The sequence below is a fragment of the Ascaphus truei genome, chromosome 18 (genome assembly GCF_040206685.1).
Source record: "Ascaphus truei isolate aAscTru1 chromosome 18, aAscTru1.hap1, whole genome shotgun sequence".
Taxonomy (NCBI): Eukaryota; Metazoa; Chordata; class Amphibia; order Anura; family Ascaphidae; genus Ascaphus; species Ascaphus truei.
Genome location: NC_134500.1, coordinates 19,724,442 through 19,750,568, shown reverse-complemented (window position 1 = coordinate 19,750,568; position 26,127 = coordinate 19,724,442). Strand labels below are relative to the sequence as shown.

Here is a 26,127-nt window from a genome sequence, read left to right as displayed (position 1 = left end):
AAAACAGAATATGATATAACGGTAAAGGCAGGGTGCATACCATCCAAAAATGTACCCAAAAAAGGCAAACAGGACAGGCACTCCTAAACTCAAAAAAAGTGAAATTTATTGACTCAACGTTTTGGTCCCCACTGGAGAAAGAGAGCGGTCCCAGTGAGGACCGAAATGTTGAGTCAATAAATTTCCCTTTTTTGGAATATAGAAATGCCTGTCCTGTTTTCCATTATATATAATATGTATGTTTGTGCCATTTTTTTTATTGCTTAAGTACCCCGCTCTAAAAAACAGGATTAAAGTACCGAGTTAAAATGACTGCCTCTGTTTACTATAGAAACATACAGAATCCAATCATCAAGAAACAATCGTCAGGAGCAGGAAAAGGGCCGTGTATATGGATTTAGCTCATATGCATATGGAGAGAACTAGTGATTTACAGTAATTGCTTTCTCCTTGTCCAACAAGCTTGTGAAACGTAAGATCCAGTTTAAATATATTACATTCCATTTCTAAGGGTAATTTAGTTCCATACCCAAACCCTTCTATGAAACAACCTCCGTGGAAGCAGAGTTTAGTTTGAGGTCAGGAGGATAACAGTATCCATTGTTGTGTTTTCTTCCTATGGTTCCTTTCGGACACATTTTTGTGGTGTGCTCATTTAGCATTGCGATAATGCGGTTTCAATTTCAGTGCAGCACTTTCCTCTAGAACGTCAACCACCTCACCTCCAGAGGGTCATAAATTCGTATTTTCAATGTCACATACATGGTTATGAAACCTCATAGAAGAGGCTGTGAGAGTTCATTATGGAGGGGGTCAGTACTTAACCGTACTCTGTCGTTAAAGCTGCAATGCTTAATGATGTTGTTGTTCTTTTTTTGAAGGATCCCATGTCTCTTACACGGAAGGATCCCCTGGCTCTTGAGATATTGGACCATATTTACTGTGCGGTGCTAAGATATAACACATTTTATGGAGCTCTGAGGCACCTTTATAATAGTACATTCACTTACAATATCATTAGGTGTCTTGGTAAATAAGGCCCATCCTATTCTAAATGTTGGGCAGATAATGCCCAGTTTTCATTTTAGTGGAAGCTTGGAGGTTGTCCGCTGTAGGACCCCTGCTGTACCAGATAAGAAACATTAAATAAGATGTAATGTGGTGTTCTGTTAATTCCTTTACATACAGTATAGCCTGGGTCCCCTTACCTTTCCATATGCAGCAAAGGCTGGGGAGAGTGCGGGGGATGCGCAGTAGCAAGCGCAAGCGGCGGCCATTGGGAGTATAGCACAGTAGGGGAACTACACTCCCCAGAATGCTGTAGGGGAGGATCACGTGGCGTGGCTCAGCCAATAGGGCTGAGAGATGCATGGCAGTTAGAGTTCTAGTAGTTAGTGTGACTGGCAGTTGGAGTGTCTGACAGTTGGACCCTGGACAGAGACAGAGAAAGGGAAGGTAGGGTAGGGTATGGGTGTCAGTGGCACCATGACAAGGCCAGATTAACCCTTTAGTCCAAGATAGGCCCCACTCACCTAATCAGATTGTGACTGCTACAGGGAAAACCCTAGCTAGGGACTTTCCCCTGTAGCTGTATACAGTTAGTGTATAGTGCCATTTGAAGATGCTGTGCAGCGATTTGCAGACTGTGGTCTGTGGCCGGACCACCACTGCACTGGTCTTAGACTATCAAAGGTGAGACCCTCCTATCGGAGTTCACCCCCATACAGAGGCGGAGGCTTCGCTGACATCGACGTCGCTGGATCAGTGGATCCCTTTTGCTTTTCGGCCATACCTGAGTGCTGGAGCACCTGGGCAGGTACCTCACAACATGCACCAACTGGAGGCGCTGTCACCAGACGGATCAGGTGCACCCCGAGCTCCCAGCAGCGGATGTTCAGGCCTCCTGTGAGCCACAGGTAAAGCACCACACACTCAGTAGCCGTCACATTAACCATTTGGTGGCGAATTAGCGCTACATACACTTTGGGGAACAATCTTACCGATACTAGGTGCCACTAGCAGATATTGAAAAAACACACAGATAAGGCCAAAATATGCCAGGTACCTACTGAAGTTACATTGTACAAGTGGGACAGACTGGAAGAATCCACCAAGTCGATTTGTGACATCACTACATCTATCAATACAATGTGTGTACATTATATACACACACTGTGTGCAGGGCATCTCACACCTTATGACTCCTGATGAAAATACACTGTTTAGTGAAACGCGTAGAGTCGCTGTGAGTGACGTCATCATCCATTACCCGGAAGTATACCAGTTGTCTCCCCGCGAGAAGAGCCGTGTTCCCCAGTGAGTCCACCACAGGAGCTACACGGATCCCATTGACGGATGCCAAGAGAGACCTTGAGAGTGTATGACGCATAGGACACAGAGGTTCCCCGTTCCGGCCGTTCTACAAGTATGCCAGCCGATTCTGATGGCCCCCGTGGTCCAGAGCGTGGTATCCGAGATGGAGGAGACTGGAGCTGGGGATATCACCCGTTTTTTATGTGCCCATTTGCTTTTATGATACTGTAAGTGTTCATTTTATTGCGTGTATAAAGGTATTTTATTGTGTTACGCTATGGAAGCATCTCTTTCCTTTCTATAATCCTGATTGCTGAGGTTGCTGTGTATGCTGTTCTCATTTCACCAACTATCCAGTTGTGGGGTCATCTACCATTCACAGAGTCAAGCTATTGCCACTGATCTCTGACATGACTGATTATATCTGACACCACGTGAGTCTCCATTCAATAGATATAACCACATCACATTGTTTGAATCAACTTTATTTGCACTATGTATGCTTTTCTATTTGTTGCATATTGAAACCTGCGCTCCCCTGCCTTCCCAAGACGTGCATCCCACACCTGAACCATAGTTGAAATGAGGGGCAGAGGTTAAATAAAGAAGATGAACCAGCACACTCCAAGTAAAACTTCATTAAATGTGATTTTTTGCAGGATTGACGTTTCGGTCCATAATGGATCTTGAAAAAGTCGATCCTGCAAATAAATCAACATGCATTGAGTTTTACTTGGACTGTGCTGGATCATCTGTTCACATGTAATATATATATATATATATATATATATATATATATATATATATATATATATATATATATATATATATATATATATATATATATATATATATATATATATATATATACAGTGTTCGACAAACCTATACATTTGCTCGCCCCGGGCGAGTGGATTTATCCCCCGGGCGAGTAAATATTGGCCCAAGCAGCACACGTTTGGTACTAGGTGGCGAGTAGATTTTTTTGTGTGGCGAGTAGATTTTTTGGTGATTTGTCAACCACTGTATATATATATATATATATATATATATATTTTTTGTGGGGGTGGGTTTTGCTCTAAAGTGTGTTGACTTGAATGGGAGTTTCCATGGGTTGGTGCCTGATCGGCACTACAGCACTTTAAAGCATAACCCCCTTTTATCTTAAATCCCTCTGCTAATCATGAAGTCCTCTGGCAGAAAATTCTGTAGTGTGTAAGACTTTGTTTTTCTTTTATCCAATCAGCATGTTTTAATGACCCGCTATGCACTGTCACTTTTTGTTTATATTTACGATTTCAGTGCTGACAAGACCTACAGTAATTTGTTTGTTTTTATTCTTGTGTAACCCCCCTTTTGGGATTACTATATTAAGAGGTTAATGGCCCTACCGGGGTTAACTGTATGGGTAGCAACAGTGTTACAGCCTCTCATTACATGGCGTAGAGTTGCTGGGCAGAAACCACGCCCACATTCCGGAAGGTGTTTATCCTGCACCTGGTATAGGATATTAAGTATAATTATAGCCACTCCCATTGTAGGCACAGTGACCTGTGATATCACTACTGGGTATATATAGAAAAGTAGAAGCTTCTAGCTTCAGATTCCCAAGAGGAGACCGAGATGGTGAATCTCATTGTATATAGAGAGTCTAGTTGAAGTGTGTGACTCCATGTGTGTTTGCAGATTTGGATCCACCTCGGGTCGGGCGGTTCCTTTGGTCCGCAGATTTCCGCGAATCAGTCTCATAAAGGGCGATTCGTCTTTTTGGATTTGTTTTTATCACTGACAATCCAATCCATGGATTCCGCACTCTGTTGGAGGATTGGATTCTTAAAAATCCATGTGGATTGCATCCAATGGCGGTTTTGGATTAATTCGCGGGGAAGGAAAGTGGAACAATCCGTTGACGGATTTTGCATTGCGAAACGGATTTTGAATGGAAAGCTCGGGAAATTCCGGGAAACTGATTATAGACAGTTCCACCCATCTCTAGTCAAGATGTATGGTCACCTTTGTGTTCAAGTTAGGGAAAGTGTCCCATATTGTGAATATGGCCACATTATGTAGCGTGAGTTATGTCATACCCAATACAGGGGATGAGCGTGATACTCAGAGAGAGGTCCCTTGAATAGGGCCTCAGAGTATCATAATGGAGCTGCTCAAATAACAGGTCTCAGAAGCATCCAAGGTAGGGACTAGGAGGGGGGTGCACAGGGTGACAGGATGTAGATCCTTGAATGAGAATGCACTCCTGCCAAGTGTCCCAGTGGGATGTAGGAGAAACGCAGCTATATTAAATTATGGGAAAGGGACCTGGGCGAGGAAATGGGGGAAGAGGATTGGGATGATATTTTCAATGGAGTGGCTAGCTGCTCCATCTGGACATCTGTGAAAGAAAATGCCTTCAAAGTAATGCTGCGGTGGTATAGAACCACTTTAGTCATGTCCAAATACATACAGTACAAGGATATTCCCCCCTGTGCCCGAAAGGGTGTGGTGAGAGAGCCACATTTATCCACATGTGTTGGTCCTGCCCCCAGATAGCTGTGCTTTGGGCCCAGAATTGTATTCAGGAAATTCTGGTCATAGAGATACCATTGGATCCGTGGTTATTTCTACTGAATAGACCCATTGTGGGTCTCTCGAGGGCAGAGAAAAAAAACTGATAACTCAAATAGCCACCAGGTGCAAAATTGCTGAGGCCTAGAATAAAATTCCATCCATATCAATTATAAAAGACAAAACATGGTTTATGTGCCAAATGAAGACGTTGACTAGTCTTATGATACCTGTGTTAATGTCCAGAAAACTTGGAATCCATGGTTGCTATCTGTAGATAACTCAGGCATAAATTCGGCAACAATAATGTTGTAATTCAGACTAGGCCCAGGTAACTTAACGGAATGCAAATGTAGTGGATGTGAGAGTTTAGCAGATGAATGTTAAATATGATGTATAAAGATGCTCCGGTACCAACCCTCCCCACCCTTTTTATTTTGTACCACGTGTGTTCAGTCTCCCTCCCCTCCCTCCCTTCCCACAAATGCAAAAGAAATGTACTGTATGTAAAATTGTTATGAAAACGGTCAGTAAAATAGAAGTTAAAAAACAAACAAAACCACAGTGCATCAGAGCAAAACCTGAACTAAAGTCCAATGTTTCTTCAAAAATATAATTGATAAAAAAGAATCAGAACAAAGGATATGCGAATCATATGCTTCCCTTGACTGAGGTGGTGAGTAATATATATCAGAATCTCCATATGCCGATTAAACCATGTATCAATTAGAAGTCACATAAAGCCAATAAGCCCAGCATGAATCTCAGTAGCGCAGCCTACTGAGGGAATAGGAACAATGCCCCCCGAAACGGTTCACGCCAATGACTTGGCGCCCCCGAAGAGTCAGCAAATAGTGCAGGTGAAGGGGCATGATGAGCAAGGCAAGGAGAAAACTAGTACTCACAAATGAAGTCCACAGGAAGGTCAAGCGTGCATCCGCAGATGGAGAAATCAGCAGAGGTAAGATGAGGGGAGCACAGCATCAGAAGGAAGCAACCAGACTTGACAAAAATAGATACAAATATTCTTTATTCAGCCAAGGCCATATGTAAAAGGCAAGGAAAACCTCGGACACATTTCACACCAGACACGGTTTCTCAACCAGTCACGAGAATATTTCTGAAACATACAGTAATCATCCAACATACGCTCTTTGTTTGTGAAACACGTGCTTCGGATTTACTCATACCATAGCCCATCTTATGAAACCATTTTTAAAAATAGTAAACTAGTCAGTCATCATTCATTTGGATGGACCCAGGTCATCAAGCAGAAACACACACACACACACACACACACACACACACACACACACACACACACACACACACACACACACACACACACACACACACACACACACACACACACACACACACACAAAATCATGTATTACAGTGCATTCACTGTTCATGACTTGCCATATTGAATGGAGGCCAGACACGGATTCCATAGACAAGGAAAATACCTTGAGTTCCTAGTATTTTTTAACAAGGTTACAAAAGAGTGTTTGTTTCAACGGTTTTGGGGGTAAGTCAGAGCATTTTGTGATTATTACTGACAAGGTCCTGGTAGGTGACTTTATGTTGTATACAAAGATTGTGGAATGGAAGAATATTAAGGTCAGGAGGAGCTACCGAAGACCCCCGTGTATCGGAGAACAACCGTGTGTAGGACGAGACCGTGGGAGAGGAACGTAGGACGTTTTTCTTGAGACTAAGCAAGTCGGTGGATTCGGCTGATGTGTGCATTGACTCCGGCTGATATATCTTTTTGGGTGTGTTTTTTAGCCCAATAAATTGTTTGTACATCTGTACAATCCTTTCTTTCCTTATCTAAATAATTCCTCTGAGAGCAGAGCCAGTTTTCCCAGTCCGGTTGAGCCCAGCAGTTGGGTCTTTGACGTGGAACCCAGCTGCACCTGACGGAGAGGATCTTCACAATGCAACTGAAGCAGCTAAGATCAATTTTGCTGATATTGATTTACTATCTGGTAAGTGCAATCATTTATAGCAGGATTTTTGCCTACAGTACATACAGATTACGCTATGTTTTGATTTTTCTTTTTCTATCCTATTTTTCCTTTACAGGATGCAATGCTGGTCTAGCAGAGCGCACGGTTTAATATTGAAAGGGGGTGTGATGGAATTTTGTGCTATGATGCTTTTAGCCTAGAGTATATATATATATATATATACACTGAATAATAAGGCTGGTGGTTGAAATCACTGTGTTTGACAAGCAGGAAACCTATTGCAAGAATGTGCCATATGGCACAATGTTACATATAGTTACATAGTAGACGAGGTTGAAAAAAGACATATGTCCATCAAGTTCAACCTATGCTAATTTTAGATGACAGATACGTTATCCTATATTTGTACTTACAGTCTATTGATCCAGAAGAAGGCAAACAAAAATTCCCAGACAAATATTATCTAAGGCTGAGTTCAGACAGGCTACTACACGTTCGCGCCTCTGTCTGGGCGATGTGTGCTCATACCCAGCAGACAGAATGAACCGACTTGGAGGCGGGACTACTCAGCCATTGAATAAAAAACTAAGTGTGTGTGATTGTGATTGGCTGGCGAAGTGCACGTGTTGCGGCTGCCGCTTGAAATCACAACTTCAGTTGTCTCCTTCAAGTGCAGCGTCGACAACGTTGTTCTTCGCCGCCGGGTGTTGTTTTCTATTTGAAAACTCACACCCATCAAAGCGAAAGCGTGGCGAGCGCGCGCGCGTCGCATCGCGTTCTGTTTGAACGCAGCCTAATGATATCTAATAAAGAGAAAAATAAATTCCTTCCTGACTCCAAATAATTGGCAATCAGATTACTCCCTGGATCAACATCCTTCCCATGTTTACTTATTTGGTATATCCCTGTATACAGTACCTTTCCGTTATAAAAAAAAAAAAGTCTAACTTTTTTTGAAGATATCTATTGTATCTGCCATCACAGTCTCCATGGTTAATGAATTCCACATTGTAACTGCCCTTACTGTAAAAAAAAAAAAAAAAACATTTCCTTTGTTGCTGGTGAAATCTCATTTCCAACAACCTTAAGGGATGGCCCCGAGTCCTTTGTACTGCCCTTGGGATAAATAGTTATTTTGAAATCTCCTTGTACTGTCCCCGAATATATTTGTATATAGTTATCATATCCCCTCTTAGACGCCTCGTTTCTAATGTAAACAAATCTAATTTAGCTAGCCTCTCCTCATAAGTTAGAATGCCATCCCCTTTATTTATTTGGTGGCTCTTCTCTGCACTTTTTCTAGTTCCACAATGTCTTTTCTAAGGAGTGGTGCCCAAAATTGTACTCCATATTCAAGGTGTGGTCTTACTAATGCTTTATAAAGCGGCATAATTACGTTTACTTCCATTGTAAGACACACTGATTGTGTTTGCTGTGTATCTTCAATAAAATAAAAGCATCTGCTTTAACTTCAACAGAAAGGAGTTTGTGTGGATCACTACCACCACTATTTAAAGTAGTCTAGATTTGTTTACATAGAGAGAAGGCAGGGGGTCTCCAGGGCCAATCTACATCAAATTTCAGCTCCGGGATCCCTGGTTCCCTAGATACCAGAGAATGTGCCGCCTGTACTGTCCCCTCAAGGGGAAACAAAATGTCATCCATCACAGCTTCCCATTGGCCCACATGACGCTGGGGATTTAAACCTCCATGAAGAACTGGCAACACCTTCTCCAGTATGTATCTTGGGAAGCAGGGGGCTCCCGGAGCTGACAGAAGCGTTATTCAGCTCCAGTAACCCCCTGCTTCCCACCTACATAAAAAAGGTAGGTTAGGGTGGGACTATTCCCTTTTAATATTGTGAGAAGCCCACTTAAAATGCATCAGGGTCCATTCAAATCAATGGAAATCACAACAGCGATACCTTGTAACTGTCCCAACCATATTTATTGATATTTAGCATTCATAATTATCCAACGGAAAAAATATTCTGTACCTTATTAAAATATCTCCATTAAATGTAAAATACAAAAATGTGAAAACAAGAGAGTCTAGCCTTTCTGGTTTATAAGCTGCCTGTCAGACCACGCTCATATAAGATGAACACAGGCATTAGCTTGTAGAACTATTGCTGTATATTTGCAAGTTGTTCACTTGAATACAGTGGTGTATTGGGCTCTGTTGCTCATCCTCCTCCCTGGCTGGGAATATTTCGGTACTCAGCATGACAACATGTTATTTCATCAGATCCCCAGTGACCTTCACCTGCTTATGAACAAATGAGCAATTTGGCAAATGCTGGGGCCCATAATTTCTTTCTACAACTAGTTGGAACAATTTGTATGTAAACATATGTGATGAAATAAAAAGCTCTCAATATGCTAAGAGAAATAATGAATGAACAACACATGCGGACGTGCTCTATGTACTTATTTCACAATATGTGAACAACCGTAGATTTTCTAGAAAAAAGGTGAGGGAACTCTGACGCGAGGATGGGACCGGGAGGGGAAATTATTCTTGGACGTGTGCAATAATATTAAAAAAAATCTAAATATTTATTTACAAATTTAATAACTAGTATATTCTAATTGTTTTATAAAGCATATCAAATATATTTTTTATATTGTCACAATAAACGATAAAATTGATCACGTGATCTATGAAAAAAGGTACAGGCTCTGCGTTCCCCCCGAAAATAAGCCCTGTGTATAGCTATAATGTTTCCAGCATCTGTCAGGTTAATTGTTGTTTACAGCAATTAAAAATAATACTTGTGAGCACATACCCATATCTCACACAGGTCTGCAGTCCTGCCTTTCCCCGTTACGCCGAGCAGACAATGCTTCCACTGCAGCCAGGGATTCTGGGTAATGACATGCAAATGAGCACTCACAGCGAGTCACTCTTTATTTCTTATCCATTTGAACATGGACCCCTATAAGTTTCTGCATGCCGTATTGCACAGCTTTTCAGCACAGCATGGGTTAACGAAGTTCATTCTTGAAATTCTCATGTATACACTGGCGACACACTTTATTCGAGCTCGGCTAGTCCCACGAATTCGGGTATACCCGGGTGAATTGAGGTTTGTGACTGTTTTCTGCCCGAGTGCATTGAGGTATTTTCCAAGCAGGGATTGAAGCATTTTATTCCCGCTGGCTGCAATACTGCACAGTATATATATATATATACTGCATTACAATTCATGAATTTATGCCATCTCGTAGACACGCGAAGCATTGCAGCCTATTAAATCCTAATCATTATCATTTAACAGATTAGCCGCCCGTCAGCCAGGCATGAACCCAGGCTGGGAAGGCAAACACAACGGGGCTTGTCAGAGGTGAGGAGCGGCGCATTCCAGGTATCTGCCAGGTACATACTGGGTATTTGCTCGAATAAAGTGTGTCGGTGCAGTATGTAGCCATGCTGTAAAATGGACTGCAGTTTCCTCTCCTGCTGGCAGTAAGGCCTGGTAAGTTACAGGGATGCCAGCAGTAATCATGGAGGTTTGCCTTCACACCCTGGTGAGGTGCCCTATGTATGAATGGGAGTGGCTACACCGTTAGTGACATCAGAGTTGTGCCTGCCTCCTGGAGATATATAAGGCACAGCACTGCTCAAAGTTAGGGTGTTGGAGTAAGGAGCAGGTCTGCGTTGAGACCTGGGGGAAAGAGGCCCACTAGTGCTGTAACTAGTGGCCCCATTCTATATCAATCAGCATCAAGCTATCAACGCGATACTGTGTCCAGGGACCTGGCACAGGGGTGATCTCCCTGAGGGGAGAGGGGATCCCACTCCATTGGGAGGATGTACCTTTGAAGGGATCACACGCCGAGATGTGCGGCTGAGTCAATCACTGCGAGGGGCAGCTGGCCCATACCACCATGCCAATAAAGATGTCCTTGATAAAAGATACCCTCATGTATGAGTCTGGAATTACTCTGCAGAGGAAGGCACCACAGAGGAGTTCTTCATCAGAACCATCCCCATGCGGACGCAGGGATCCTGATGAGGTGGAGGCGCTGCACTGGATATAGGTAGGACTTGCACACACTACCTCAGCTGCCTGTCTGGGTTGGCAATCCCCACACAACAACATGCGGGAGACTCAGGAGTCCTGTTGCCAACAGGTGCACCACCAGACACGACCATGTAATGGGGGCTGGTTAGACCACAGGGGCCAATGTGAGATTGGGTGGGTCAGGCCAGGCCAGAAAATCCGTTACATATAGATCAAAAGACAAAAAGCCAGAGTGCTACATCTAACATGACAAATTATAGGGTTAAATACTTATCTGTTTATCTTCTCATAAGCCGGGGTCATTTAGTTGAATTCTTTGGCCAAAGTATTTTAAGCCTACAGCCACGTCACGGTAACGCCCATCTGTAGGTCCTAACACTTCTGCACCTGCAAAAAGCTCTCATACCCTCTCTAATGGAGGGAGAGGGGTCTTTAGTAGACTGGTCATTTACAGGTGCTTCTGCAACATGGACGTTGGTGACCCCTCCTCCCTGTTTCCAAGCTCGCCCATCCCACCTTTTTAATTGCAGGGCCTTCCCACAATTGTTATTGGTAGACCAGCCTCTCTCAAGGAGGTAAAGGCACTGACTAAATTTAGCAGTGCAGCTCCTTTAGTACAAGGAAAGTAGATACCAGGTCTGAGTCCCTGATTGGACACACACAGGCCTAGTCACACCGCCTCCCCTGTCAATCAACAAGCTACTGCGAGTGGGGAAACTCCATGATAACTCCTGGCAGCCTGTTCTTACCAGGGCTTACTGCCAGGAGGGGGCAACCTGGTAGCCAAGGAAACCAGTCCTGGCTACACTAGATATTGGACAAATGGTCCTATCACAGTGTGGTTAATGAATCCAACCCCATTGGCTTCAATGGGATTAATGGGCTAACATAGTGAAGCCAAAAAAAACCCATACTTATTTAGGTCATTGTCATGGATGAATGAGGCCCGTACTGTCTTGTTTGGCTCTCTATATCACAAAGATTTTAAGTTCTGTGGTACTTCTGTGATGGGCCCTGCCAATCTCCTATGTTTATTTTCATGTCTGGTTCTCCTAACCATTCTCCTGTAATTCTAATAAAGTATTTCGGTTTCAGAACAGGTAGACATGATAAAACCTTAATCATTCTCTAACATTTATCGCAGAAATAAATAAGGATTTATGGAAGCTGTTTTATAACCCAACGCTTTATTTATTTATTTCCCAAACATAATTGAATGATGACACAAGATTTACATCCGACGTGGCTTATGTCTGAATGTCCAGGAGCATAACGATGAGCATGGAGTTACTGTAGGTCTTAATTTACGATCTACAACATGCCTCATAACACTTCATTACCCAAAGGAAGTCGAATGGCACTTCAAATCTAAAATAACATCATACTATGTGTGGGATGCCACTAATATCTCTTCAGTCGAAGTGAGAGGTGAGCAGGTGTCAAGGATCTTTCTTGTTTACCTACAGGGTATAGTTATTATTTTTTTTCATTTGAGAGGTAGCAGAGTAATATTCTCAGATTTTTGTTAGAGTACCACAGAGGTATTTTCTCGTCTCCTGTGCTCTACTCATAACTGTCTCCTTTCCAACCCTTCCAACTCTACTGCTCTCAGTCTCTCACCTTAAACCCCTTTCCCTCACTGCACCTACCCTGTGGAACTCCCTCACACTTGGTACTGTATATGCCAAGCACCCTCTCTCCCCAACTTTAAGTCAAACCTTAAAACTCACCTCTTAAATGAATCATCCCAACAGCCTGCACTCATGTCTACTGTCCCACACCCACAGTCACTCCTACCAACCATTGTGGCCAAGCACTGCCATCTACTGCACCTGCTGTCTCTCTATCTCTCCCAACATACCACTTAGATTGTAAGCTCTCCGGGGCAGGGATTTCCCTTCCTATTGTCTGATTTTGTTTGTTGCACTTATTGTATTATCATTTCCTGTATTGTCTTTTTTGTAAAGGGCTGAGTACACTGTGGGGGCTATATAACGAATGATATACATAAAGAAGCAGTCCCACCTCAAACCAGAGTAAACTACAGCAGTTCCGGATGTATGTTTAATAGATTAAGGGGGTCATTCTATAGAGGGTAAAGGCCATTCCGGCCATTTTCTGTCAAATATTCCCATAGATTTGAATGGGGATTTTCAGCTGAAAACGGCCCAACGGCTGCTTCAGCAGATACAGAATAAGGCCCTAAAACTAGGTTTGTTTTTACTTCCAGCTAAGGGTGATTCTCATTTGTGTTTGTTTCACCTCAGTGATAAAGTCATCAGATTTATGGCCGTCTATCCATTGCTGAGCAGTGAGCACCAATTAGGAAAGGAATGAGGGGGAGATAAGGGAGGGAGAAAGGCAGTAAAAATGCCCCCTCAACTACAGGTTTCCACATCTCCAAACAGTGTCACAATAACATTTCAGATACTTTAAAAAAATACATGTAACAGTGTTTCCCCCACCCGATCGCAGATGGGGAGCCATTACAGGGTGTGTGATGCATATACCTGCTGGCAACAGGAGGGCTGAGTCGTGCGCCGATGGTAATGGGGACACAGGATCAGGCTTCTGGGGTTCATACCCCATCATATCTCTTTAGCAGTGCAGCGCCTCCATCTGCCGTGTACTCCAGGAACTGAAGGTGATCTTCCACGGTAGAACTTATTACATCTCCCCCTCCCAGTAAGGTCACGCACCAGGCAGGAGGTATATAACAACAGGAACGGGTTTATTGTCTCTGTACAGCACAGCTTACACAGCAGGCTTCTGCCTGATGCAGTACTCTCAGTTCTCACTGAATGATGGTCCCTGGACCATCACTACAGGCCAAGGGCACCCGCAGCTGTCCTAGCCCTGGGACAAGGAAGGAGTAAGTTATATGTGCAGATGTCAGTGGCATCTGCACTAGGCCAGATACCCCCTATTATGCCCCAGCTAGGCCCCGACTCCCACATAGTTTGTGGCTGCGATAGGGACTTGTCCCTCAGATAGGGACCCTGCCCTGCTTCGCAATATTAGTGTTAGGGACACAGGGAGAGGACGCAGGGACACAGGGAGACGGTGGCTGCGGCCTGTGGTCCAGGACACAGATCGCCCTACATTAATAAAGACATTGTTTACGGTGGTACAATCCACGAGGGACCCACCCAACGTAGAGGCGGAGGCTTCGCAGTATCAGCATCGGATCCGGGGATCCCAGCATCGTGGCATCACCGCGCCCAGGTGTGGCATCACCCAGCAGGTACGCAATGCATCAGTGTACCAACTCAAACACTATAGTGGGGCAGCACTGGAATGAATACTTCCTAGTGCAGTACAGTAGGTGCTAGTTAGGAGCACAGAAGTTTGACCCTAAAGGCTGAATTCTATAGAAGACGTACAACACTCTCAATGGTAACCACTTAGGAGAAAGGAAGAGGCACACAAATTGTAGTGGAATCAAATGATTTCAAATGTATTAATGCATCAGAGCTAACAGTAGTAACGTTTCAAGACAAGCAGTCCCTTCCTCAGGACAAGCAGTCCCTTCCTCAGACCAAACACCTTTGAGGAAGGGACTGCTTGTCCTGAAACGTTACTACTGTTAGCTCTGATGCATTAATACATTTGAAATCATTTGAGTCCACTACAATTTGTGTGCCTCTTCCTTTCTCCTATTTTGCTATTACTTTGGATCCAGCTTTGGGACGCCAGGATCAACGGAAGGTGAGCACCAAATATAAACACCTTGAGAAATTATTTATTTAAACAGTGGTGTGCCACTTATTATCTCTTTTGTAATGGTAACCAATTGTAAGAGTTAAAAATATATTTGCATCTTTCTTCAGAACAGTAACGAGATAAAGATTTTACCTTATTAATATTAGTATGGTTTATTTGTAAAGCGCCAACATATTCCGCAGAGCGGTACAATGGGGGTTAAAGAGAGATGTAAATTACATAAACATTATTACATACCATATAAGGACAAACAAGCACAGATACAGAAAGGTAATGAGGACCCTGTTGGTGACTGCTTACCATCTACAGGGAATATGGGACCTCAGGGTGGAGTATGGTCCAGCCGCACAGTGGATCCCATTAAGGTTTGAGAGTGTGCATGTTAGATTGGTCCAACCACACAACTGGTTTCCAGTAGGGTTGCAGACGGGAGTTGGATGGTAGAGGTATGCCAGATAAGCTTCCTTAAAAACGGGAGTTTTTAAATATCTGAAAGCTGGGGGAGAGTCTGGTGGTGCCTGGTAGGGAATTCCAGAGAGGGGGCAGCAACAGAGAAGTCTTACATAAAGTGTGGCTTCATACTAGAGCACTAAATAGCTTCCATCTTTACCGCTCTGATGTTCTAATAATGCGATGTGCTGCAATCCATTATGAACTCCTGCCAAAGTGAAGAGGTTCAATGAGGACTTTAAATTTTTTTTTTTTGCATGTGTCTTAGGCTGCGCTTATAGTGCCGGCGGCGCGACGTCACAGAAAAACAAATGTATTGCCGCTCCCGTGTGCGCTTATAGTAGAAGCGGAGCGACGGCTTGGTCGCGATCGCTGGAAGTCAATTTGATTTTTCCAGCGACCGCAGTGTGACGTCACCTTCACCATCACGTCGCTGTCGCCGGCACTATAAGCGCAGCCTTAGAACATAGGTCCATAGATTCGGCTTCCTGTTGGCCGGCGTGATGGCGGCGCTTTAAACTTTAAATCCCAGCAATCTCAGCCGGAGCCGCTACCAGCACCTACTATGGGAGGTAGGTAACTCCAGAAGCTGGGGCTGAAATGAATGGGGGTTCAGGTCCAGAGACCCCCTGCTTCAATCCCAAGTAATAAAAAAAAATGTTTAAAAAAAAGAGCTTCGATTTCTCACTTTTTTTGTTTTTTTTTACATAGCTTTGAGTTTTTCTATAATAAAAGTAATGAAATCCAGGAATCACTGTGATCTATTGGTACTGTTATATAACATCTAAGGCCTTCATTAGCGAGTATGAATAAATGAATAACTTCCCTTTAAAGCAAAATACTAACAATGGATTGACAGTGGTATATTGAAAAAATACATATTTAGATAAAATGTGCTCGCGTCAGGTCTTAATTGAAATACTCCAAAATTACGAAATGACGAGCAAACGAATAGCAGTGATACATTCAGTAATTTAAATGTTTTGAAAGCTTTTATTATTCCCCTTGTTTCTGTTTGTAGGGGCTTCCTCTAAGGCTGCGCTTAAGAGTGCCGACGACGGCGACGTCAGGCTGCTGTCGCTGGAAAAATCAAATTGAGATGACTTCCAGCGATCGCGACCAAGCCGTCGCTCCGTTGCGTCGCGCTTACTGTAAGCACACACGACGGCGGCAATGCATTTGTTTTGACACAACGTCGCGTCGCTGGCACTATAAGCGCAGCCTAAATCTTCCGAAGTGGCAGATCGGGCTGTAATGCTCCTTACAAGGGCCCAATCAGCCAGTTCAGTGTAAATAGAACAAACCCCTTAGCGTGGCGGGTTTAGTGGGAATTCTCATCAAATCAGACGGAGCCGTGTCCTGGAGCTGTGAGTTCTTTCTTTATATTGGATGCTTTGCCTAGTGTGACAACAGGATATCTTGGGGGCAGCGGGGGCTGGCAGGAGCGGCAACGTGTGGCTCACTTTGTGGGTCTCTTGGGGCTTTCACTCCCTTCACATCCCCCTCCCCCTGACTAATCGGTCCACGGATTATATGGCTCATAAGAGCAACACTCACATTAACATTTAACTATTGACCTCCTGGACGGACACAGTATTGACTACTTGATGGATTGTTACAAATAAACGTATACATCAGGACTTGATATATATCATTTTGGGATCACCTCCCTTATCCTATTACAATGGTATAGTGGGGGAACTGGCTGGCAAACTTTGATCAATGACAATGTCATCTCACCATGCATCTCTTCCTGTTTAGACACCGGGCTACGAAAGAGGGTGGGATAATTCAGAGTGAAAATAAAATTGCGAGACTACTGGCAAACAGTACCAAAAAAGTGATTAAAAAGTAAATAAACCGTAAGCCTTGTCTATTTCAAATCAATCTCTTAGTTTGAACCTATCGAATACATCACTGTCACCACCCTGGTCCTGTGTGAGGGGTGCACCTTAAATAATAGGAATGTAATCATTTTGCCCAGAAAATAATCTGAGAAGAATGTGAACGGATTGGCATATGATCAACTCTTCTCACCCAGGCTTTGCGTTTGCAGGTGGACAGCCCCATATGTTCCCCGCGCCAAGTATTTCTTCTCCTGCCAGGAAATCTTTAGTTGTGTTTCTTGGAGGGAAAAAAAATAACTCGCTCCTCTACATCCACCTTCTGCCAGATCTCTGTATACATAGAAAGCCTCAGTGGGTTTGAGAAATCTTTCTTAGCATTCTTAAATAAAGAGAGAGACACACTCAGCAGCATTTTAAACTGGATCCGCGTAACACTGCAGAGAGGCACGTCCTGCTCTATTTGCTACAATTTGCTCATCTAAGCAAAGAACAACACGATGAGATAAACCTAATATAAATCCAATTTAACTCTGCAACCTTAAAAGTGGTGCAGAAATTTGATTGCACCCACAGTGAATATGTGGCGAATGATATTGTTCTTTTGAATTGCATCGTTGTTGCACATCTTGAAGGAAAGGGCACATTTAATGTGCATTTATAATATCCAATTAAATGCTTCAGTACCTTTATATATAATTCCCCAGCAGACAATGCATGTTTCAGGCATTTCCTCAGCCTAATAATTATCTGAAGGGGAGCAGTGGAAATAGCAGGAAAATACATTTAAAAACAAAATCCTAGTGGTACCCAGCAAAATTTGAAACGAGGTGCCTGCATGTTTAATTTCTTTACACTTGAAGAGATGAATAAACGACTGGCCTAAGGCCGCGCTTATAGTGCTGGCGACGCGACCGATGACGTCACCCGTCGCTGTTGCCACCAGCGAAAGTTGTCATTTTTTTTCAAGCGATGTTGCTGGCGACAAGGCCAGTGACGTCACGAAAGGGGGCGGGCCGCGGTCTCTGATTGGTTTAGAGACAGTCACATGTGGCGACTGTCTCTAAAAAAAAAAAAATCAAATTGACCCAGCTTCCAAATTTTTGGTCGCTCCGTCGCCGCGCGCATACTACAAACGCTTGCGACGGAGTCAATACATTTGTTTTGGAGCGACGTCGCCGTCACCAGGCACTATAAGCGCAGCCTAACGGAGATAAAAACAAGTTCTTTTTCTGGACATGATTTTGTGATGGGGGTTGTTACATTCTCGTCTCCAGGGACCTGCAGCAGTAAAGGAGACGTGAGAAAGTTTCCCTGAAGTCAAAACGGATCAGGCAAAATTTGCCTTTTTTTTCCCCCATGAGGAAAAATTGTATAAGAATCACAAGTTTTGTAATAATAATTTGCCAAGTATTAAACATCAATGTGCAAGGTCACGTGGCTTTTTTCTATAGTGCTCTTTTTGCTAACTTTTGTTAACATTTGGGCTAAAACTGGTAAAATTCTGAACATTCGTGAAAATTTCATAAAAACAATAAAAAAAGGTGACAGTGTGCTCATTTGCATGTCATTTCCCAGAATCCCTGGCGGCAGCAAAGCACTATATGCGTAAAGTTTTTAACCTGCGCACCCCCTGCCTGCTTACCTCCCGGCTTGCGCTCCCCCTCTTCCTCGGCTCCGGCGTCAAATGATGTTGCGGGGTCATGTGACATTACGTGACCCCGCTGCATCATTGGACGCCGGTTACCATGGCGACCCGTCACCAATGACCAGGTAGGAGAACCTGCAGAAGCATTGCGGCCATTAACTTAAATGCCTTGGGGGAGTGCGCGGGATCTCTGTAGCCACGCCCCTCCTGAAAATTCTCCCTCCCCCTCTTAGGGGGGGGGGGGCATGCCCCCCACTTTGCACACCCCTGTGCTAAGAGATAATGGGGAAAGGCCTGTCTGAGACATTTGCACATCTCTAAGAACACCCTGCTAGTGTGTGCAGATGGAATTTACGTGACATTTTATATCAACCTAGGAAGAGGGCTAGGATTATTTTTCGTTACATACTTTTTACTTTGATGTTGATTTGAGTTTCAAAGCAAATCAATGCATAATTATAACTTTGCCTCCAGAAAATCACTTTCACCATTGCTATAGCTCAGGGTTGACCAACTCAAGTCCTCAAGAGCCACCAACCGGTCAGGGTTTAAGGATATCCCTGCTTCAGCACAGGTGGCTCGGTCAAGGACTGAGCTACTGATTGAGCTATCTGTGCTGAAGCTGGGACTGATAGAGCCACCTGTGCCGAAGCAGGGATATCCTTAAGACCTGACCTGTTGGCGGCCATTGAGGACTGGACTTGGCCACCCCTGCTCTATGCCTATGATTTCGAATTCATTGACAACATGCAGCCAAATGTGACACTCTCCCTTTGTATTACACTGGCAATCTCATTTTAAAAATGTTTGCACATGGAGCTGAGAGCAATTTATTGAGATGCATAATAATAAACTTTATTATGCACGACAGCATATGCTTAATGATAATGACTACTGATGCTAGGGGGAGGGTGATGTCATATTCCAAAATTAGAAAAGCAAGTATGATGTCAGACCCATGTCAAATGTGAGACAAGACAGGCTGTGCCTGTACTCCTACTGTGGGATTTGAAAGCCTTTCTTATTGTATAGCATTATGATTATAAGCCTATTAAGTCAGAGTTATTCCATTACAATAGTATTATTTGGCGCAGACTTTCCAAACTCAATTGATCCCCTGAACCATAGACATAGTTATACAATAATTATATCTTGCAGTAAAATGCACATTATATTTCCAAAGTGCTTAACAATTATATTACATTCATGTAGCCAGCTCTGGGGGTAACACTGGCTGCATATATTATTGAAACCTGCAAAGAAGAGAAGGGAACAAGTAGATTAATTTTAAGCAATTACACATCGACAAAACCAATTTGGCTAATACAGTATCTCACATGAAGTGTAAATGGCTTTGGCTGAAATTGAACCCACAACCTTCTACATTCAGGATCAAAACCTTGACCACTGTTCCAAGCAACAAACACAGAAATAGTTACTCCTTACAGAGTAACATGATGCAGAACTTCCCACAACTAAAGCATTTTCTAAAAGTAGGAAAACATGGATCTTTCTTCATTGTCAGCAGCTCCAATCGACCCTTTGAATGCCCCCATCTCCCCAGGCTCGGACAACAAAGGGTTATATTATTCAACCATTTTTACACTTCTACAGACATTCTCTCCTTATCTTTTGTAGCAGCCCAGAGACCGCTGCTTGCATAATTTATGTTTTATATTTGTATATAATATCATTATCTAGCCGCTCAAAATTGCTGCAGCTTCGTCTGACTGCTCAGTCTCTCGCGTGCATTATATGATTCTACGCGGAATAAAAATTCGCTGACTTTCTATTTGAAGGATCGCAAGCATTTAACTATTAATGGAAAGAAAAGGTTGAAAAGCATGGTGCACAGAGACAGTGAATGTGATAAATCTCAAAGTAAGCTGAGTAACATGAACACCCCCCCCCCCCTCTCCTAACAACACTCCCCAAGTCACAAGTCAGGGCAGACGAGGACAAAATTGGAGCAAAATGCTTTGGATGGAAATAGAAGGGTGCTTTCCTCCCCCCCCCCTCAATTGCCTTGACACAGACCCCACAGTTGTTATGATATATAGGCTTGGAATTTAATAGAGGAGACTTTTAAGGTCTCCAAAACTCACATTGAAAACAATGACTGTGAAAGCAATGTCTTTTTAGACGTTCACACCTGTAAACAAATGTCTAGTTTTATCCATGGACCCAGCCTTAGAAATATGAAACGGTGCTTGTGATTTCCTTAGCTTTTTGTGTGCAGTAGCTGCTCTGTGTTCTCCGACATGCGAACATCACTTGATAGATTTGAACAATGTTGTACTCCTCCGAGTATTTATTTATTTTCTTTCAAAGGATCTTTCATTATCTGTTACAAATAAGCTTTCTGAGCAAATCGACCCGCAGTGGTCGTTCTTATGAAATGGAGTTTCTTTTCCAACGGCATAACGGAATAGAACTGGATGAAGAAGTAATTCACAAATGGAGTAGCCGTGGGGGGGAAAAAAACACCCTGTGTACACAGTAAGACTATTATGGGAAGTTGATGGGCAGAAGGACTGAATGCAGCAATCTCATATATTCCATCAATAAACATCAATCTCTTTAACCCTCCGAGAGATTCCACCGAACACAATGTTGCCTCCCTACTCATTACTGAAAATAGGAGAAGACGAGTGATTTTTGAGTGAGTCATTGTGCACCTTTAGGGCTTTATTCTATGTATGCAGAAGAGACAGTTGGGGCTGTTTTTGGCCAGAAATCCCCATTGAAATGGGAATTTGTCCCAAAAATACCTGAACAGCTGCTTCCGACTGTTTAGAACAAGGGTGGCCAACTCCAGTCCTCAAGGGCCACCAATAGGTCAGGTTTTCAGGATATCACTGCTTCAGAACAGGTGACTTTATCAGTGGCTCAGTCATAATGACTGAGCAACCTGTGCTGAAGCAGGGATTTCCTGAAAACCTGACCTGCTGGTGTCCCTTGGAGACTGCAGTTGGTGGCCACCCCTGGTATAGAATAAGACCCTTAGACCAGTAGCATGGATACACACAGAAATCCTTATTGCATGAATAGGGGAGTCTGCTAATCATCTATTAATCCCAGTGGTCATTTTTGCTACGTGTGTCTGCTCATCTAAAATATGAATGTGTCCATTTCTTATGTCCTTGCGAAACAAAAAATGGAAGATGGCATGGAAAACCAACAATTAACCCTTTCAGTACCCTGGTGCAATTCCAGGGACAGTACAGTTGATGGTCTGCCCACTGGACAGCTTGCCGATTTGTAGTGTTCTGGCACACACATGTGCCTGCAGAGCTACTGGGATGGTTTGAATGTGATAGGAGAACCTTCTCTTTCATCCAAGGTGTGGAGTGATGCAGTCATGTGATCACTGTCTCAGCAATCACGTGACCCTGTTGCCAATGTCTATGTGGTACTTTGTGCCGCAAGACATTGTAGCATTAAATTGCCTAAATACTACATTACTGGACTGCATCCATTGTTTGATACACCTATGCATTCCAACTGGTAAGTGCCAATCACCATGCTATTAATGAGTGGATCACGATCACAGAAGTTGCAAGGTTCTACTCTCTGGTATACAAGAACGTCAAAGATGATCTTCTCTTGAACCAACATACTCTTGTAGTATTAACGGAGATCGTGATAGACCGAGAGATCTTTGCCATTCGTGTAAACGAAAAGTGATTTGAGACAATGACAACTGATATACTTATCATAAAGCCTCCCTTACAGTTTGCTGAAAATGCATCATTTTCAGCGCTCTCTAAACTCAATGCAAGTCAATAGAAGGTCTTAATCATTCTTCCCCAAACCATACGAGTCTAGACATGCTGACCATCTGGGGGAGAGGGTTGCTTTACATTGCCAAGGCATATATCCTTATTATCATAATAGATGAGTTGATATATTGGTTTCATTAACATACTGAACATATACATGTAGCCATCTTGAATTTTTCTTACCGATGAGGCAGAATATCACATGGTAACGCAGAATATTACAGTTTCAATAGGATTCAATGGCAGTGATAACACAAAATGTCTCGTCATAATACACAAGCAGGAGCAATAACCATTACTATATCTCCCAGTGTTACATAGTTACATAGTTAAATTGTTACATAGCAGGAAACCTATTGCAAGAATGTGCCATATGGCACAATGTTACATATAGTTACATAGTAGAGGTGGGTGTAATAAAGACATATGTCCATAAAGTTCAAACTATGCTAAATTTAGCCATCAGATACTTATCCTATATTTGTACTTACAGTATTTTGATCCAGAGGAAGGCAAACAAAAACAAATCCCCCCGTGAAACATCATCCAATGATATCTCATCAGGGAAAATGTAATTCCTTCCTGACTTCAAATATTGGTGGCAATCAGATTTCAAACTGGGTAAACATCCTTCCCATGTTTACTTATTTGGTATATCCCTGTATACCTCTCCTTTCTAAAAATATGTCCAACCTTTTTTGTAAATATATTTATTGTATCTGCCATCACAGTCTCCATGGGTAATGAATTCCATATTGTAACTGCCCTTTCCTTTTTTGCTGGTGAAATCTCCTTTCCTCCAACCTAAAAGGATGGCCCCTGTGTCCTTTGCTCTGCCCTTGGTATGAATAGTTATTTTGAAAGCTCCTTGTATTGACCCTGAATATATTTGTATATAGTTATTATATCCCCTCTTAGACACCTCTTTTCTTATGTAAACAGATCTAATGTAGCTAGCCTCTCCTCATAAATCAGATTTTCCATCGCCTTTATTAATTTGGTGGCTCTTCTCTGCACTCTCTCTAGTTCCATGTCTTAAGGAGAGGTGCCCAAAACTTTATAGAGGGGCATTATTATGCTTGCTTCCTTTCCATCCATTCCCGTTTAATGCAAGATACGATCCTATTTACCTTTGCAGCTACTGCCTGACATTGGGCACTATTTCTAAGCCTATATATCTTTATTATAGGTGAGTTCACATGACTTTAACCCCTTCAGTACTCACTGAACTGGCAACTCCTTACAGTTTGGATTGGGTCCGTTCTTGAAATATGACCTCCTGTACTGATGAGAACAGAACAGTCTACTGTAGGAGTTTATCTTTTATGAACATTTTGCTGCACTTTGACACTGGGTAAAAAATGGCCAGACCCCTCCACGCTTATCTTTTCCAAGACACTATTAAATCTCCCTCCCCCTTTAGAGAAGCAGCCTGGTGGGTAGATCTCTACAAGGCATCCTAACCACTGGTACATACTTGTAAATGAGAGGTAACTCTCAATGTATTACTTCCTGGTAAACATTTTATAAACAAATAATAGCACAGCCTGTGACAGAATCCGGCTTCAACCCCATAATGTGGCATTTATAGCAGGGGCGCGCAAAGTGTCCGAGCTGTGCCCTCCCTGTGTGGCAGCCCCAGCGCTCGCCCCCCCCCCCCCACCTTTCCTGTGACTCGGCGTCAAATGACACCACGGGTCATGTTATGTCACATCACGTGACCCCACAGCGGCATTTGACAAACGTTACCATGGCGACGTGCGTGTCACATGACCCCGCGGTGTCATTTGATGCCGCGTTGCCATGGCGAGGTGTCCAGAAGCCTAGTGAATCCCGGTAAGTTGAGGTTGCAGAGGCCTTGCGCGGTCCCCCGGCATTTAACTTGAATGCCTCGAGGAAGAGCGCGGGGGCCTCTGCAACCGCTGCGCTCCCCCCCTAAAATCTCGCACCCCCCCCAGTTTGCGCACCCCTGATTTATGGGCTATGAAGGCTAAAAGGTTGAGCAGAGCTAGTATGCTGATCAAGTAGTATTTCCAATGTCTAGAAAATACTAAACACCAGAGTGTTACTACAATACAGTACCTACTCATGTAAAAGTGCGCTGGAGTCCTGCTATTTTAATCACAATGGAAGTAACATTGGTATGAAAATAGCCAACTGTCCCGTCTTGTACATTTCACAAATGGGTTAATTCCAGCAAATTCAGCTGTGAGACGAAATTCTCTGTTTAAGTTGTATAACCTGTCTTAGTTATCCAGAGCTTAAACAGTATATATTTCTATAGAGATTCCTCACAAATACTGTAACTTTACAATACTGTACACTGTATAGGCATAATTGTAGGTGTAGGGCAATGTACATATATTAAGGGTTACTGTCCCAGGCAGGCAATTAGACCATAGAATAATATATAGACACATGCTTCATACAATAATTATGGAGCGCAGCTTAATCTCATACAATCGACCCAAAAATAAGACTTTGACAGTATATTTAACTCAATAGTGTGTCACTCATTTGAATTGACTCGCACTAGTCCCATAGCGTTCTCTGATGAATTCACCTATTATTTACTATGCAATTTTGCTACATTTTAGTGGGATTTTGAGCCACGCTGTAAATAACATCATTATTGCATTACTTACCTTTTCTGTGTCCTTTTTGGGTCCACGTTTGTCCGGTGAGAAGTAAAATCAGCAAAAGTGAGAGTGGTTGAAAACGTCCCATGTTGAGTGTTGACCAAGGCCTGAGAACTGAGGCCAGGCAGCTACTGTATATCCTCCTGCAAACGAGAAGTGTGCATCAATCAGGACATTGTGGGAGATGGGCTTATGTTAACAATTAACCTTTAAACAAACAGCTTCAAAGCAGCAATGCCCCCCAGAAACATAAATCCATTGAACTCATATGATGTTGGTATCTTGCCCGCTGAGCATATCCTGCTCTTTGTTTTGTAATAACATTATTTTAGAATTCATAATGATAATTTGTTCTAATCGCTGGCTTTTCAGGTTACACGGTAACCATCGTACTGCGCAGGGCTCTGGGAGAGCTGCATTTTAACGTCCTGAACTCTTACTGCAATATTTCAAACGCTTATATCACCTGAAAAAAAGCATCAGGGTTTAAAAATAATAAGTGTTGGAAAACGCAAAAATATATATAACTTAAAGTAAGTAAAATGCTGCTTTAAATGTGGTTTTGCAAAGCTAACCCCAAATACCCCCCTCCCCCCCCTGTGCTTATACAAGTCCGAATCTTTGGCAGCAATTATTTGAAAGTAAATTGCGGATACCTACTTTACCGAGGAGGGATTGCAGCCTCAGTTCTGAGAAAAATTAAACGCATCAAGCCTTTTAAAATTTTTTGTGGAGGTCACGTGAAGAGATCACAGAGTTGGTTGACCAATGGTTCAGTCTGATCACATTGCGAAATGACCAAACTTAGACACAAATAAATAAATAAAATTCATGTTTCTGCAAATCTGCTATTATGCATCAACGCTGCATAGCAAAGCCATTCTGTCTATTACTTTAACCCTATTGGTGCTGAGCAGATCTGCAGTGTCATGCTATTCTGTCTATCACTTTAACCCTATGCTGAGCAGATCTGCAGTGTCATGCTATTCTGTCTATCACTTTAACCCTATTGGTGCTGAGCAGATCTGCAGTGCCATGTCATTGTATTGCTATCACTCTAAACCTATTGGTACTGAGCAGATCTGCAGTGCTATCACTTTAAACCTATTGGTTCTGAACAGATCTGCAGTGCATTACACAGCACTGGATGAAAAACTTTTTTA

At 42.9% G+C, this 26,127-nt stretch overlaps 1 protein-coding gene across 1 annotated transcript in view; it reads right to left on the bottom strand.

Annotated features, from left to right (window-relative positions):
* Nucleotides 1-25,774, bottom strand: part of LIPC (lipase C, hepatic type) — a 79,330-nt gene extending 53,556 nt beyond the window's left edge. The window contains exons 1-2 of the mRNA XM_075575795.1: nt 25,625-25,774; nt 24,971-25,107 (exon numbers count right to left, since the gene is read on the bottom strand). Coding sequence (XP_075431910.1) covers nt 24,971-25,052 — 82 coding nt within the window. The 5' untranslated portion in view covers nt 25,053-25,107; nt 25,625-25,774. The remainder of the gene's footprint in view (nt 1-24,970; nt 25,108-25,624) is intronic.
* Between the last annotated feature and the right edge of the window lie 353 nt (nt 25,775-26,127).